This window comes from Lathamus discolor, chromosome 6 (assembly GCF_037157495.1).
Source record: "Lathamus discolor isolate bLatDis1 chromosome 6, bLatDis1.hap1, whole genome shotgun sequence".
In the NCBI taxonomy this organism is placed as follows: domain Eukaryota; kingdom Metazoa; phylum Chordata; class Aves; order Psittaciformes; family Psittacidae; genus Lathamus; species Lathamus discolor.
Window position 1 is genome coordinate 14,710,382 of NC_088889.1, and position 13,483 is coordinate 14,723,864.

Below are 13,483 nucleotides of genomic sequence, written 5' to 3' on the forward strand. Positions count from 1 at the left end.
GTCCTACCTTACACAGCCTTCTGCAGTTGTGACATAAATTATTCCCCTAACTTTCCTTTTGATGCATCACAAGATGAACCGAGATGCCAAATGCTGACTGCATGTGGTTGTGCAGAAAGATGATCTGCGCTAATTGTCACAAATGACCTTGCACAGCGTCATCCTCCTGTCATCGCCTCTGCTGAGTTGCAAATGATCCCAGGAACTGAAACAGCTCCATAAAGGTGTCCCACTTCCCCTCTCAGCAGAAAAAACATCACGTAATTGTAGGAGGTGTTACCCCAGGTCACAAAACTCATGGTTGCAGTGGACTGCATACTCCCCTCACATCTATGGGAGTCACAGGAAAACCATGTTCAGGGAGGAAGACACTTGGGTCGATGAATCCATGTGGACTTACTCCAGCTGAGAAATAGGGCAGGATCATGAGATAAAGAGCACGTGCTTCTAAACTCAATCTCACTATTTACAGTGCCTCCCAAGGTCCTGAGCACAGCCAGACTTTGCTTCCCAAGTGTCCACTCTCAGGTGAAAACTGACCATGCAGTTACCAGCACCAAGATAGATAGCTACAAACCCTGCAGACCAAACCTGTGAGGCATGAGCTAAGAGCCAGCTAAAGCACTACACAAGCAGCTCCATGAGCTTTGGCACTTTGACTTGTTTAAGTCTCAGGATACCACCGTGAAGATGTGGCTTGCTTGTTCCTCATCCTGCTTCACTGCACAGCACTCTCACTTGCTATGTCCTAATAACTGTGCTATAATTGACCAAAATACCTTTTGCCCAAGCAGAAACTAGGTTGTTTCAAAATGAAATTCACCTGCATTGGTTCTCACAGTATGCCAACTTGCTCAAATCATAAAATAGCTCTAGGTCAATCACAAACAGGGCTCAAATGAAGTTTCGGTCTCATCAGGTAGTGCTTCTTACGCTCCCTCCATCACTAAGGGAAAGAGGCATATTTCTCCTGACAGCAGTTAGGAAAGGAGTCAAACTTAGCTCTACTAAATAAATGGCACTCCACTGTCTCTCAATCCTCTCCAGCTGCTGAAATGCTGCAGCTGCAAGGTGCGGAAGGACAAAGCAACTGAGAGCATGGGGTGGGATCTTACCTCCTTTTCCCCTTCTTCCTCTCACTTTTCTCCCTTGCAAGGGAAGCATTCCTCCAGGCTTCCAACAACTACGGGGCATCCCAGCAGTAGAGCAGGGTGGTGGCCTTCCCCTGGCACCTACCTACCACTCACAGCTCAGAAAGGGATGAATGAGGCTCATCAGCCACATTTGGCACATTTGCCGAAAGCAAATAGTGGGGCTCAGCAGCACAAGGCAGAAACCTGCTGCAAGATGCAGCTGATCAGCTTGCGGCTTGGCAGGGTCTGCCCACCGGAGACGTGGGCAAGTCACCTTCCAGCCAGAACCGGAGGAAGGATCCTTCTCAGAGCTGCTTGCAGTGTGCCCTTTGCCATCTGACAACTCGGCACCGCTGCAGGAAATCAATAGAGAGCATAACCATTGCCCAAGTCACAGATGGATCGACCGATCGGTCATCTGGTTCATAGCTCCAGAAGCACAGCACGATACACACAGTCGATACAACCAAATAACCTTCTTGCCTCTCAATCTGGGCTGTCATCTGCCATTAGCAGAGCAGAGGGGATGGTACAGTGCTCAGCTCCCCTCCACCCTGCTGAGCAGCCAGAGGGCAAAAATAAAAATGATTCAAACCCACAACTCTTTGGGCATACAGGATCTTTATTTTTTATATATTTTTAGCCAACAACAAATTTTAACTGCTGAGCTCTGGGGGAGGTGAAGAATAATCTCATAGGTGAGAAACTGCGTCTATGCACTTCTCTGATTCACCAAGCTGTGGGCTGCTGGCAGCACAGACCTAAGCAAATACTCTTTGGGCCCTCATTTCCACTGAATTCAGTATCAGGATGGAAGAAGTGCTGCTGCAGGATGGATACAGGACAAACTCAGCCATGTCTGAGTTACGGAGCTGAGTGGGTTTTATGCAAGAGTGCAACCTGAACCACTGCTGCTGCCCCTCACAAAGAGCTGGCTGTAGATTAAAAATGGCAGAAGAAGAGCCTAAACTACAAAGGAGCACCAATAAAATATATGTTGGGACAATCTGAGGCATTTTGACTGCTTCCTTAGACAGCAATACTAAGACTTTACTGGCTTTGCCATGAAAGTCAAAGCTTGCTTTACACTTCTGTCTTGTACCCTGCCAAAGAAAGAGCACTGTGTTCCCAGGAAACAGTAGCATCTGTCACAGAGCCAAGGGACAACGCCAGCTCTCACCCAGGATGCAGTTAATTTGATGTTGTTTGCACATCAAGGACTCTCACCAGTTTACCATTTCAGGCGCCATAACTCAAGAAAGCATTTAAGTCATGCCCTTAAATCTCTGTGACTTCAATTTAAGACTGCACATTTATGGAAGTGTTTTCCCAGGGAGATAGGCTGATGCTCTCATTATGTTCTTGATGGGATTTCATCCAGCCCTGACAGCTACGATGCCCTCTGCATTGTTAGAAGTTCTCAGTACATCTCCACATGTAGCAGGCGGTGCTTGGTTATGAATTTGTATTACACCATGATCAGGCTGCTGGGCTGGAGGAAGGGAGCTGTGCTAAACATACATTTCTAAGAGGCAATTTTGAACAAGCTAGGGCAGTCTGAGGCAGGGGAAAGGACAGACAGGGAGGCTATGCAATTATTTGGCCAAGAGCACAAGGCAAATCCTCAGCAGAGAGAGCCGACCTCCAGTCACAGCCACAAACCCAGCCCTCTTCTTCCAGCATCCTCAGGGAAACAATGGCACAGTTCCTTCCCTCACTTCACTAGAAGCAGCCAGAGCAGCACCTGACAGCATCTTCCCATTCCTCTCCTGCTTCAGGCTGCATTAGTAGGTGCTTTGGGTAACACAGCCCAGCCCTGCCAGGAAAGGGAGAAAGGGAACAGTGGGTCTGACCCCAAAGTAGTATGTCTGTGTCTTGAAATCATCTAATAAAGAAATGATCTATTTCAAAGCTTGACACTAATCCCCCCCTTCTTCCAGCTTTACATACTCCATTGGAAAGACCACAGCAAAAAATCAGAGAAACCTGTTTGGAAAAGGATTATGTCCTAACAACACCCTGGAGTCAAAATCAGACCTCTGAGTCTGCCTCTGCAGACAGAAAGGCCCTTCCTAGGCAGAAAGCCAATCAGTACAGTGAAGCCCCAGCTAGCAAAGGGACAAAGACCCTGGGCAATCAGTGCACTGAGTGCTAGGCCAGGAGCCGCAGTTCCTTCCATTGCCTACAGCTGATGCCTGCAGAGGTCAAGAGGTAAAGAGCAAGGAGAGGAGAAAAGTAGTGAAGTCAAAAGAATTACTGAATTAATGCCTCTTGAATCAAGGGACACTGATCATGTGTGAAGACAGAGGGATTTCATCAGAGAAGAGCCCAAGAGCTGCAGGTGGAAAGCAGCTGCAGTTTCACAGCTTGGGCTTAAACAAGTGATGCTACAGATGCATTGTGCACCCTCAAGCTGTAAGCCATCATTAATTCACACACACTAACAACCCTGCTGCAGGGCACCATGACAAGAGAAGGGCCAGCCACAGGAAAGGGAAAAGATGGAACCCAATGCAAGGGCCTGACACCCCAAAAAAGGAAAAAAACCAGCATCACTGGTTAAAAGATGTGCCACAGTTTATGCGAATGATTTAACTGGTATTTGCTGGGGTGCTTAGGCATTACACCTCTTCTCCAAGCTGGAAGAAGCAGCAGCCCCATGTGGGCACCCAGGTTGGGATCTCTGTGTGAGACACCCGAAGTCACAAACCTTGTCTTCCACTCCAATGGCTCAGTGCTTCCGCATCTGCTCCAGTGGAGCCCTGCTCATTTACACCAGCTGCAGATCTGACCTCCGGCTGCTGGGCAACGGCAACCGTGGCTCCAGCACGCTGCAATTCGGGCAGCAAACACGCATGCCTTGTTAACATCCAGTGCCTACCCTTCTTTTAAATCCATCAGCTAATATAAGGTTAGTAAAGGGGAAGTGGCAGCTCACACTGATGGGAAATCCCTCAACTGTCAGGACCCTTCCAGAGCAATTTCTGTTGACTGTGTTACAGAACTGAGTGTGCACCTATAACCACCCCTGTATTTCTGTTACACAGGGAATTTAATGGCTAATCAAATGCAAAAACAGAGCCCAAAACCTAGTCCATGCTGCACCTGCTGTGCTTTAATCTGGCGTCATTCTGCACAGCCAAGGACCTCTCTGCTCTTGCCCGTTGTTGGCTCAAGAAAATTTCAAAACAAACTTGGTCTTATTCTTCCAAGCCAGAAATTCAGCTCTTATCTGAAAAAGTCAGGGCCCCATTGAGCTTTTCCAGTCAGCTCCGGGTCAGGCTGTCCCCCAAAGCAGCATTCAATTCTGAAGGCTCCAGAGAGCTTTGGTACCATTGCTTTACACTTCACAGTAACTGGGCTTCTCCCGCACAAGCCTCTGCCTCTCCTTCTAGGACACTACCTGAGCTAGGGTCACCGGAGATTTACACCATGAACTCTCTTTGGCTTATCGGTTTGCTCTAAATAGGTATTTATCCAATTTGTCCCAGTAGGACTACCTGAATGAACAGGGAATGAGCTGGCTTATTTATAAGCCAATTTAACAGGTAAAATGCATACCACAGCCACGGAGAACACCTCATCCCCAAAACAAACAAAGCAGGGAACAAGGCTCACAAAAGAGCAGTTTTGAGAGCTGGGAGTTGTAATGTTTTAACTGTTTTCGTTTTTTAAATTACTTTTTCACACAGCTGGGAAGAGCACGTACAATGTGAAAGCACTCAGCTTTGAATAAATATGTGTGAATGATGCAAGTTGATCAAGGGAGGCAGAAAATTCCTTCAAACTTTACGAAGGTTGAAGAGAATGAAAAAGAGATTGAAAATGAGAACTGAAAACGAGAATTGAAAAAGAATGAAAAAGAGAATAAAAAAAGAGAATGAAAATATCTCCAAATGGTATGAACTGCATCTCTAGAAGGTATGCCGCAAGACTCCTCAACAGGATTTTGCAGTCATATGCGAACAGCCTTTGTCAAGTGACACCAAGCAAAATTTTCCCTCTGAAAACCTCAGCTTTTGGGTGCTGATTTATTTAGAAGAGTAGGAATAAGCAATGCGGAGCAGCCCCACGAGCTTCTTTAGCATGTGTTCCCGACAAAGATTCACCCTGCACTGCTGTCAGCTCTCTTAGTGCAACTTGAGAAACCTGGTAAATAAACAGCAATGCGTTTTTCTCACTCATGTCATTTACTTAACACCAGGTTCAGTGTTTGCTCTGCTTGCTAATTCTCCTGGTTTTTCAGGCTAGGGATGTGGAGACAGCAGAATCACTGGATGACACACTGATACCTGATGAAATTTCCACAAGAAAGAGACAAGAATTAGTCCTGATTTTTCAGCCATCTCACTTGCGGTTCTCTCCACCTGCACAACAGTAAATGCAGCAACAAGTACCAAGCCAGTGGGATCCTTCATTCATAAAGGGGCCAAGAGAATTAAAAAGAAATCAGATACAATAGTGTGGGGAGAACGGAAAAAGTTTGATATTTACAGAGCAGTAACCTTCTGGGTGAAGAAGGTCCCTCTAGACACCAATCTGCATGTTTTGATGCTTATAAGCCTTTGAGAGAGCCTGAGCACAGGCAGTGCCACACGGCATGGTCCTGTGAGGTCGGCTGAGTTTCAGACTTCCCACCTGAAATGATGAAACTGCAGTGATTTACACCTGCTCTGATAACAGCCCTGGGCCCATTTCCATTTGCAAATACTTGAGAGAACATCTCCTGGCTTCAAGTGCCACACAGGCTCCAAAGGCACCTCACAGAACTTGCTGTACCGCATTACCTTTGATTAGCATGGTATTTGTGGTTGCTCCTTACTTCATTAACCGCTGTAAGTGCAGAGGAAAGAGCCACCTGGCAGAAAGCTGTTTTCTAAATGAATCCATACAAGAAGGCAGCATCACCACCAGATCCCAGGCAGACAGAAGCTGGTATAAATCCATGGACCTCAGTGATATTTCTTCACTTTTATCTGACTTCAAAGCATCTCAGCCTGTTTGCCACTCTCAGGTTTTGGCCACAGAAAAATGGAGCCACCAGGCTGTTTGGCATTGCTAGAGAAGGGCAGGAGGGACAGGTGATGGAGCAAGGACAGTGGGACTAAGGACTCCATCAAGCCAAGGCTTGGGAAAGAGCATTGCTTGCAACAGGAAAAGATTAAGGATTCTCCCTGCTTCTGTTTTAAAGGCAAATATTTTACTTTGCAAATGCAAACAGGTCTTCATCGTACAGTAACTCCCTGGATACTTCCCCAAGCACTGAAGGCTACAGGAATTCCTGTGGACCCAACAGCAGTACATTCACAATGCCTCAAGGAAGCGACTTCCCACAGAAGTTTCTCTGGCAGCTAACGCAGAGGTGCAGTCAAGCTAATGAATAATGCTGTCTGCTTGTACCTGTCTTGGCTCTGATGCCTGCTGTCCCCTGGGCAGAAACTAGGAGGCACTGGTAGAGTTTTCCACCCATTAGTTTACCCCAGATGTGCAAACTGACTGGAACAAAGTCATGTCTGGTATACACAGGATTTTTGATTTTTAAAGGAAGAGCTGCCCCAGCATCCCTCATCCTATCTGTGCTAGTGACAGTGTGGATGAGCTGAGGTCTAGATAACACCTCCGCTAATTAGCCTCTCTACTAACAATCATTACAGCTGATTCAACACAGTGCATAACCTCAGTTCACAGCACTGGTCTCTACTGCAATCTGCAGAGACACTGCAGGAGTCTGCAATGTGAGGACTGTTTGTGCCTTCAGCTGGGAAATCCCATCCTGGGCAGTTAAATCCCATGTAAAAGTATAACTGAGAGCACAATTTAACTTCCAAAGTCAAGACCTGTTTTGGCTTCACTACAAGAGCAACTGGACAGGTTGCCTAACCTCCTCCCCTTTCAGTGACAAGGTAAAAGCAGATTAGTCCCACCCCAGGGCCTTGATTTAAGCAAAAGGAATGTGAAAGAGATGCTAGTGGAGAAAAGAGAAAAAGGCCCATAAGCTTCTGTAAACAAACCCCATGATCCCAACCCAGAGCAGAGGGAAGCTTCTTGCTCGACTGCCCAAAAAGAGAGCAGAAGCTTCCATCACCATTCACCGTTTGACCACTGAGCTCTTCAGCTTATTTCTGCACATGGTGAACCCAGGTGCATGTTTGCTGCAGTTGAGATACTGATCTCAAACAAAAAAGCAGCCTCTGGCAGGCACGAGCCACCCCAGGGTGGGTGTCCCCATCTCAGAGAGGGTGTCCAGCCATGAGGTGAGGAGACCAGGGACTCCGTAGATTGTTGCAGCACTGTGCAACAACCCGACACCCTTTGAGAGACAAGCAGGAATAACTACACTACATCACTGTCTTCCCATTGCCTAACCCAGAAAGCTTTCAAACCTGCTTAAAAGCTTCTACCAGAAACCACCAGCTTCTGGAAGACCTTTCTAACAAGCATCAGCAAGAGTAAAATCCTTTTAAGACAGCACTTGATCAACTGATGGATGGGATTTCACGGCTGTCAGAGATAGCTGGGGACTGCACTGCATGATCCTGGAGGTCCCTTTCAGTCTGTTTGTATTGGCATGTATGCATCTATCTATCTATCTATAGAACAACATTAGCAAGCTACTCGGCCTGCACTCATCACACACTTCTCAGCAAAACCAAGAGGGACTTGAATGCTCCAAGAATAAATGATTCAGCTCCATCTTGTGTTTCTGATTTTGACATACTAAGCAGGACTCCAGCTTGTCAGGATAAAATCCAGACAGCTGCAATATATGTACAAAATTGGGACAATTCAGATTAAAACCCCATTTTCCTCTGTGTTTCTCTGAACACTTCCCCCCTCCCAACAACTGTCCTGAAAGGAAGAGAGGAAGTGGGAGGATTTCCCACAATCTGTGTTCAGCTCAGAAACCCCAGCTCCCTGAATTATGCTTGATTGTGCCTTAGCACAGATTATTTTGAAATGATCATCTGCGAGAGCCACACAATCAGCACCCTGTCAAAGGAAAGCAAAAACTGGGACAGCTCCTGACCAGGTCTGTAAAAAGGCCTTTGGTCTCCTTTCCAAAGCAAAGCACGCTGCACTTAACAGCAATCGCTCAGGGCTCGGCAATCAGGTACTGATGCATGAATGCTGCTTTCAAGCACAACAGCTCATCAAGGCACTCTGGGGTCATCACAGGCTGCAGCGAGAATCAGTCTCCCTGGGTCAGAAATTGAAGGCAGGCACAGACATATCCCAAAGAGTATTTTGCACTGCGAGGTGGTGTAATCGCAGAAGAGAATTCAAGACCTGATGACTCTGTCCTTTCACGTGAGCTGCACGTACTCCCTACAACCACTCGTCACAGCAAAAAGATGAGACAAAAAGGGACAGTCACCATTTCGGCACATCTGTCTTGCTGCTCAAGGCCTGGTCCCTCAAAAAATGACACCCAGATACTTTTGCAAGAGGTTCACTGCTCAGATCCACAGGTGGTTTGGTTCCTGATGCCCAGCCCCAAGGGGGACTGGCTTGAGATGTCAACAGCCTCTCCCCTTGACTTTGTTATGTGGCATCTGAGGGAGCAATCTGAGCTCTGGCCATGAAATCACTCCTTCAATTATATAGTACTGCCACATTTGACTCAACAGACTCTTTCTCCCTCCCCTAACAAGCAAACATCAGGCAGCAGCAGTAAACACCTGCAGAAGCACAGGCTCCCTCAACGCAGGTGTGACTTCACTTTCTGATTTCCAAATATCTGTGAGAAATCGCATGAATATTGTCATTTCAAGCAACATTACAGTTCCCTGTCCGATAGCTACCTCAATGAAATACACGGCTAAAGCTCTCCCCCATGAAAAGGTGTTTTGGAAGCAAAACTAAGCATTCAAGGAAGAATAAACCTAATCAAGAACACAAGGACTGAACCTGATGTATCTGAGTACTTGCATATGAAGGTGTCCAGATGCTCATATGCCTTGCTGCACGTGAATCAAAGCAGGAAAGTGAAGCCAAAACATTATGAAAAGGCCTGGTACTCATTAGATTTCCCTCGTTTTGGGAAAACACCAAAGGCTGGATCCAGCTCTACTCCTGCTCTGTATCAGCACAGACTGAACACATTCATCCTCCATCAAGAACTGGGCCAGTAGGACCAGGCTCTGGCAGACAGGCTGCTCTCACACAGCAAGCCCTTACTGGGTTTCATAACAGGCAAGAGGAGCAAGATGCTCCCAGCATCCGATGGCTCATGCCATGCTAACATGCTGGTGGAGAGCCCCTGTGGTCCTGTGAGCAGGTCAGCAACTACCTGTGCTGTGGTGGACCCCGGCAGCCCAATACCCGCTGGGTGCTCCCACTGGGGGTCCTATCTGCTGACAACTTTGGGAGCAGTGACTGTATCTCGTGTAAGGACAAGGGCATGGGGCACCAAAGCTGCTCCAGTACATGGGGTTCATCTTTGTAAGAGCACTGGAAAGCTGGGGAGGAGGCACTGAGGAGGGGGTCAGGACAAGCCCTTTTCAGCAGCAACAGTCACCACCATGCTCTTTCCTCCCACTATGCCATGTAACATGGTTACCCTCTCCTCCCAGCCCTCTCAAGGAGCATCATTACAAGTGATGGCCTGAGCCTGCATGTACCCAAAGACCCAACACAGAACACAGAGCTGCAGCCCAGCAGTTTACATGCTCCATGAAGCCACACAGACTCTGCACAGCACAACAAGAACAATCCTGGAAAGCGATCGGGCCAAGCCCCTTTTGACAGGGATGTCGTGCACTTCCCCATCTCCCCAGCAACTTGTCACAGGTCCCTCCACCTGCTCTTGCCTGCACAGATTTGCTGGAGCAGAGGACAGTTATTTCAATGTTCATCCAAGGGGTGATGCCTGTCCCCTTGTGTCCTGTCTGCCTGCATTCCAGTCACTTCTGCCCCAGTTCCTTTGGTGAGGGGGTCACTGGCGCAAGGAGGAAGGGAGACAGTGGGGTGGATGGAGTCAAGCTGAAGCTAATGATGCCTCAAGCGACAGGACCTTCTCTTCCAGCGAGGACGTGTGTGGGAGTGAGTACGCTCAAGAGGAGCTGATCAGTATTCAGTGAAAGGCTCTGCCACCGCACTGCCCGCTCGCGTCCCTCCTCCTCCCAATGACTCCGTGTGCGGGAGGAGGCAGCAGCCCTTCCTCAGCAGCACCCCAGGGCACCTCACTCCCACGTCCCTGTCCTCCCCTGTGGTGGATTTCATGCCTCCTCCTCACACAAGCATCCCTCCATGTCATTTCCCCAGCTCTGCAGCACTGATGTCCCTGATTCACCCCAGACCATCAACCCGCTGGCTCTGCCAGTTCCTTTGGCGGAGCCTTGGCTTGTGGGCACCCGCCAGCACGGCATGATTTGGGGACTCACAGGAGCATCATCTGACAGCCTCCCTGTGCTGGGGAGCAACTTCCCTCTCAAGCAGGGATGCAAAACGCAGCCCTGGTGTGGGAGAGGATGAGCGGCAATGCTCCAGCCCTGCCAGCATGGGGAAGGCAGAACACGTGGGGCAAGATGTGCTGGACGAACAACCCTCCACCGCGGGGCTCAGCCGGGGCAAGCCACCAACGGAGCTCACCTTGTGGAGCTTCCACATGGCGCCCAGGGCCTTGACTTCGTGGCTGGAATGCTTGCCCTCCTCCAGGCACTGGTAGCAGACGGGGCTCTTGCACTGCACGCAGTACATGCTGTGGTTCTCCAGCTCATGGTCGGTGCAGGTGGAGATCTTGCGGGGGCTGAGGCGGCGGCTGACGCGACCCTGTGCCGGCGGCACCAGGCGGTGCTTGGCCAGCGGGCCCCGCGGCGGGTGGCACCGCAGGCGGCAGGGATCGCAGTAGAAGACGTCGCACTGCTCGCACATGACGGCCGCCTCCTTGGGCGCCTTCTCGCAGAGCTGGCAGCGCAGAGCCGCCGCCCTGCCCTGCTGGTAGCGGTCGATGACGCCCTCCAGCAGCCGGTTGCGGGGGAAGCCCCGCAGCCCGCGCTCGTCCAGCACCAGGCTGCGGTGGCACTGCGGGCAGGTGAGGCAGGCGTTGCGCGGCGGCGGCGGCGGCGCCAGGGCGGCGGGGGGCGGCGGGGCGGTCGGCGGGAAGACGCGGACGCCGTTGGGGGACTTCTGGCAAGGGGTGGTGGGAGCGCTGGCGAAGCCGCCGTAGGAGCCATAGCCGCTGTCCGCCTCGCTGTACAGGCTCATCTTATCCAGGTCCAGGTAGTCATAGTCGGAGACGGCCGAGCCCGAGGCGCGACGGCTCTGCGGAGACTCCGACTCCGGGGTCTGCACCAAGATGTTGCGGGCGCACGCCTGGCACAGGTTGTGCGAGCAGGGCAGGATGATGGGCTCCCGGTAAAAGGAGCCGCACACCGGGCATTTCAGCTCCTCTTCCATTTCTTCCATAGGGAAGGGAGAGCGGCGGCACCGGCGGCGGCCGCGGCACAGCGACAAAACCCACCCGCACCGCCCCGCGCCTCAGCGCCGACTGCCGCCGGAGCGCCCCGCCCCGCGCCTCGCCATTGGCCCGAAGCCGCCGGGGAGGGCGGGACGCGCGGTCCGATTGGCTCCGCCCCCATCCCGCCCCCCGCGGGCCGGGCTGCGGGGGCGTCGCCGGGGGGCTCCGGTGCGGAGCTGCCGGAGGGCGGGGGGGCGTGGGTCAGGCCCGGGGGCTGCCGCTGCTCCCCCCGCCGCGGCTCCCTCCCGGGAGCATCCCCACGGGCACGGCCGCCTCGCCTTCCCCCGGTGGGGCCTGCAGCACTGCCCCGGGGTGCCCCCAAGATGGCGGCATCCCTTAGGCTCCTGCACTGCAGCGTCCCCAGCCCCACATCCTGGCCTGCCAGCTGTGTTGGGTCAGCGCCCGCAGGGTACTGTGGTGGTCCGCATGGTCCGCATGGTCCGATGGCCACAGGATGCTTTGCAGCCTCTCTCCTGTTGCTTTTTACTGGACCCAGCGAGTGAGGCTCGGCTGTGGGGGGCTTTGGGGGGCCGCAGAGACTGAGCCGTGGGGCCCTGGCTGCAAGAGGGAGCCCCCATCCCAGGGAGAGTGCAGCTGGGTGGGTGTTTTGCGGAGGACAGGGTGTGTGTGCAATACAGGGGGGGCTCCAGCATGTCCCCTCAGACCGCAAGGGGTGAGGTTTGTAGCTGGGAGTGCTGGAGGTCTGCAACCCGCTGAGGGGCTGGGTCGTGAGGCTGTGGTAATAGTGATTAGAATAGCCACATGTATCTAATAAATGCAACAGGCTCAGTAATGCTATAGCTTCTTATTAATCACCTCTATAAGATGAGTGTGTTGATATGCAGGCTGGCACGCTGTGGTCCCTGAGCCTGGACACAGCCTGAGCATCCCATGGGATGCTGCTCCGGCTGTGGAGAGCAGGGAGGGGGCCTGGTGGGACTCCTGCAGCTGGCTTGTCAACCATGCATGCTCTGAAGGTCATCTAAGGTCTTTGAAAATACCCTGGCAACATGCAGTGCAGCATAGCGGTTCCTTCTCAGCCAATGGAAAAATAAGACTACTTGGAATGTCTGTGTTATCTCATTCCCCTCTCTCTCTGCACACGTTTGGGGCTGCCCCTTAGTGCGGTTGCTCTGTGCCTCCCTCGTTATCTCTGGATCTCTCTTGGGAGAGGACCCATGATGTGAGATGCACAGTATGAGAGTACAGGGACAGACAGCCCAGCCTGTGGCTTCAAACGGAGCTCAGAGGAGCTGCAGATCCTCTGTGAAGCTGCGGTGGGAGCAGCAAGGGCCTGAGAAGGTTGGCTTCTGGTCCTGTGAGTGGGGCACAGGACCCAAAGGAAAGGATGAGCTCTTGCCACCATTCACAGACAGTTACTGAGGGTGCAGGGACACTGCCTTTGGGATCCTGATACTCCAACAGCATGGGGTGACACAGGGAGGTTGGTGGCAGAGCTGGGGAGACGTAGGCAGGCTCACAGCAACTGCCCAGTAACTGTGAGAGGGGGAGGGCTGGATGCTGACAGGCCCCTGTCATTGAGGGTTTGACCAGTCTGGGGCCAAGGGCAAGACCTGGGACTTGGGCAAGCTGGAGCCCTGGGACTCTGGGCAGAGGGGTGGGAGAGCCCCCGGTGAGGCTCATAAGCCCTCACCGCCCTGACAGTGTGCGATGGTCCCCACTGGTGGGGATGATCTCCAGGATCATCCAGGAGCTGATTTGCTTGGGGCTGGAAATGTACGGAAAAAATGGGACAGTCACAGAATCATGGAGTGGTTTGTGTTGGAAAGAACCTTCAAGCTCACCCAGTTCCAACCCCCTGCCATGGGCAGGGACACCTTCCACTAGACCAGGTTGCTCCAAGCCCCATCCAGCCTGGCCTTGAACACTG

At 51.6% G+C, this 13,483-nt stretch overlaps 1 protein-coding gene across 8 annotated transcripts in view; it reads right to left on the minus strand.

Moving 5' to 3' along the window:
• The window catches only part of TRIM9 (tripartite motif containing 9), a 59,145-nt gene extending 47,559 nt beyond the window's left edge, over positions 1-11,586 (minus strand). For all 8 annotated transcript variants that reach the window (XM_065685008.1, XM_065685013.1, XM_065685007.1 and 5 more), the window contains exon 1: positions 10,725-11,586. In XM_065685008.1, coding sequence (XP_065541080.1) covers positions 10,725-11,540 — 816 coding nt within the window. In that variant the 5' untranslated portion in view covers positions 11,541-11,586. The remainder of the gene's footprint in view (positions 1-10,724) is intronic.
• Between the last annotated feature and the right edge of the window lie 1,897 nt (positions 11,587-13,483).